This window comes from Vitis vinifera, chromosome 13 (genome assembly GCF_030704535.1).
Source record: "Vitis vinifera cultivar Pinot Noir 40024 chromosome 13, ASM3070453v1".
Taxonomy (NCBI): domain Eukaryota; kingdom Viridiplantae; phylum Streptophyta; class Magnoliopsida; order Vitales; family Vitaceae; genus Vitis; species Vitis vinifera.
Genome location: NC_081817.1, coordinates 8,332,545 through 8,336,437, shown reverse-complemented (window position 1 = coordinate 8,336,437; position 3,893 = coordinate 8,332,545). Strand labels below are relative to the sequence as shown.

Genomic DNA, 3,893 nt, shown 5'->3' with positions numbered 1-3,893 from the left:
CTCATGAATCAATTAATCCTTTTGAGGTCAAGTTTCAGCAGTAGATGCAAGTACTAAAAGACTGTAACTCACCATTTTCCAACCCCAACTCCATTTATTTTCTGTTTTTTTTTTCTTACTGTGAAATGCTCCATCCAGTAGTGGCCTCCGACTCAAGGGTAGAGTTCATTTATGAACCGTTTTTATTCAATGAATCCCAATCAAAGGCTTGGCACACCAGATTCAGAGGGCCACCATAAATTTCTTCAACCTTACCAAAACTCTTAATTTAGTCTAATTTTTTAGTTCAAATTTGAGAGACAATAAGAAATTTGTGGCCATAAAGACATTGCTTGCATGAGGGGCGTCAGTGTCACTGGTTTTCCATATTTCTCAAAACCCCATCTCTCTCTCTCTCTCTCTCTCTCTCTCTCTCTCTTTAGCATTTAACACAACCAGTTGTGCGTTGGTAGAAGACTTGAAGAGCCTTAATTGAACCCCACCTGCAATTTCACGCCCTCTCCATTTTATACCCCTCTCCAACCTTCCTCCATTACTTCATCTCCTCTTCTCCTCCTGCCTTCTCTCTTTCTCTGTCTCAACACCATCTCCATGGCTCCTGCTTTTGCTGCTGCTTCTTCGACTTATTCTCCTTACTACCACATCTTCTTCACTGCTTTAGCCTTCCTCATATCAGGTCTGATCGTCTTGCTGTCACGTAAAACCAAGTCAAAGAAGCTAAACCTTCCTCCGGGACCCCCTGGTTGGCCTATTGTTGGAAACCTCTTCCAATTTGCTCGCTCTGGGAAGCAATTTTTTCAGTATGTGAGAGAGCTTAGGCCAAAATATGGCCCAATTTTCACTTTGAAGATGGGGAATAGAACCATGATCATAATAAGCAGTGCAGAATTGGCGCACGAAGCTCTCATCGAAAAGGGCCAGTCTTTCGCTAGCAGGCCTCGAGAAAACCCTACGCGCACCGTGTTCAGCTGCAACAAGTTCACGGTGAACGCTGCCGTCTACGGCCCTGTCTGGCGGTCGCTGCGGAGGAACATGGTGCAAAACATGCTCAGTGCAAGCAAGATTAGGGAGTTCAGCAATTTGAGAGATGTGTCCATGGATAAGCTCATTGACAGGCTACGGAGCGAGGCTGAGGCTAATGATGGAGCTGTTTGGGTTCTGAAGAATGCTCGATTTGCTGTTTTTTGCATCCTTTTGTCTATGTGTTTTGGAGTCGAAATGGATGAGGAGACCATTGAGGTGATGGATGATCTGATGAAAACTGTTCTAATCACTCTTGATCCAAGACTTGATGACTATCTCCCACTTCTAAGCCCATTCTTCTCAAAGCAGAGGAAAGCCGCCACGGAAGTGCGGAAGAGGCAGATCAAAACTGTTGTCCCCTTCATCGAGAGGCGGCGTGCGGCGCTTGAAAACCCAGGATCAGATAAAACCGCGGCTTCATTTTCCTACCTCGACACGATCTTCGATCTCAAAATCGAGGGGCGTAAATCATCTCCAACCAACCCCGAGCTCGTCACACTCTGCTCCGAGTTCCTCAATGGCGGCACCGACACAACAGGGACGGCGGTCGAGTGGGCAATTGCCCGAATGATCGAGAACCCCGAGATTCAGTCAAAACTATACGAAGAGATCAAAACAACAGTGGGTGATCGTAAGGTTCAAGAGAAAGACATGGAGAAGATGCCTTACCTAAACGCAGTTTCAAAAGAACTACTACGTAAACACCCTCCCACCTACTTTTCCCTAACTCATGCAGTCACAGAGCCAGCGAAGTTGGCAGGCTACGACATACCCACAGACGCAAATGTCGAGTTCTTCTTGCCACCCATCTCCGAGGACCCCAAGCTATGGAAGAATCCCGAAAAGTTCGACCCCGACCGCTTTTTCTTGGGCGGTGAAGACGCCGATATAACCGGAGTGACCGGCGTAAAAATGATGCCATTCGGAGTAGGGCGAAGGATATGCCCTGGTTTGAGCATGGCCACCGTGCATGTGAACCTAATGCTGGCAAGGATGGTGCAGGACTTCGAGTGGAGCGCATACCCTGAAAACAGTAAGATTGATTTTAGTGAAAAGTTGGAATTCACAGTGGTGATGAAGAACCCTCTAAGGGCCAAGATTAAGCCTAGGGTATGAAATTGATGCATGCGGATTAGCAATAATATGGCTTTATATATATATATGTATTATCTATCTATGTTCACTTGCTTATTTTTTTGGTTTATTTCTTCTTCATAGTCCTCGTGAAACTAGGGTTTCAATGCGTGGTGGTTTTCAGGTTTCAGAATATATGAGAGACATTGTTATTGTTATTTTCTTTTTTTGTCTCTGAGACAAAGTTCAAGGACAAACTAGAAAGGGGTCCTGACTTCTTCATGACTTTGAGTTGGAAATATTTGGAAGGGGTAAGCAGAAGAAAAATGACCCGAAAATTGGTAAGAGCTAATAATGGAAATGAGTACTGGGTGGTTGAAAAGAAAACCATTACACAAGAGAGTCCAATCCGGCAATCCCATTAAGAGAATTGACTTTTGATTTGTGATTTGTTTTGGAATATGAGGTGAGTGATAAAAATTGAGGATGGGAAACAATGAATGTGTGATCCAACAAGCCCCAGTTGGGTCATCTTTAATCAATAAAACAGCCAAGAAATTCACAGGATGTTTATGTCCACAGCTGTCAAGGCCCACCACTCACACAGACACTGCCTTTAATTTTAGGGGGCCTCTCCTACCCTCACTTTATTTTTATCCAAGTTTATAATTTTTATTTATATTCAGGAAATTTTGGTTAAGTGGGGAAGTTGAAGTTAATTCTGAATTTGAAAAAAAATAGCCTGCACTCTTTAAATACTTTAAATATAACCTTGTTTGTTTGTTTGTTGTTTGACATAAATTATAATATTTCATGTCATGTCGTCCGAAAAGTGAATAGGGAACACACTATTAAGACTTTTTCTTCAAGGATATAGGTATAATAAAGAAACAAAATCGAAGTCAATTGATGGGTCATGTATAAGCCACTACAACCATAAACCTAACAATAGCATGTGAAGAGTGGCATTGTGACATAAACAACTCTGAACCTGATAATATGACATCAACACTTTCTATGTATTTTTATAATAACTTTTTCTTTTAAAAAAAAAATGATTTTCTTGATTTTTCTCTAATTTTCCATTCATTTCTTATTATTAATTTCTTCTCGTTATTTCCATTTAATGAAACATATAAGGGGGCATTTTGTAAAAATAATAATTAGGAGTGAGGATAAAAAAATTGATAATGTTTTTCTAAGGAAAAAAATAATATTATTTCATGTCTGTGAAAGAATCAAGTTGATATATATTCATAATCTAAGGATGAGATTGTTTTAAATCTCTCTAGGGTTGGGGTTGGGCTATTAAGTAGGTTTTTCATTTGAGAGAGAATTATCTTTTGGAGTAGATGGACCCCAAATTAACAAAAGGTCCCTATAACTCTTCAAATTGAGTTGAAGGATATGAAATAGTAACGGATAAATATACCTGTGGACCCCGCATTTCGGTTCATGCGTTTCCCACTCGATGGCGAGCTCGATTTTTATTTGAAAAATTGATTTTTATTTGATTAAGAAAAATGATTTGGAGTCGCCACTTATTTTTGTTTTATTTTTAAAGGGTAAACAAAATAAGAAAGAAAAACCCTAAGTTTGACTCCTTATTTGGAAAAGGTGATCTACGAAAAACCGGATCGGGTTCGGAGGTCAGGTTACTTATCGGGAAGGTACGGTGAAGACCGTAGCACCCCTCTAAGTCCCTAAAGTCGGGTCTCTACTAATAGAATGAAGTTGACATGGCAATTGATGAAGAAATCAATGAATACCCGGAACTATCATGCACATATGAGAAT

At 40.7% G+C, this 3,893-nt stretch overlaps 1 protein-coding gene across 1 annotated transcript; it reads left to right on the top strand.

Moving 5' to 3' along the window:
- The first annotated feature begins 475 nt into the window (after nucleotides 1-475).
- On the top strand, nucleotides 476-2,315 carry LOC100245465 (cytochrome P450 77A2). The gene has a single exon (XM_002270700.4). It carries the CDS (start codon nucleotides 592-594, stop codon nucleotides 2,137-2,139), a length of 1,548 nt encoding a protein of 515 aa, XP_002270736.1. The 5' UTR covers nucleotides 476-591; the 3' UTR covers nucleotides 2,140-2,315.
- The last annotated feature ends 1,578 nt before the right edge of the window (nucleotides 2,316-3,893 follow it).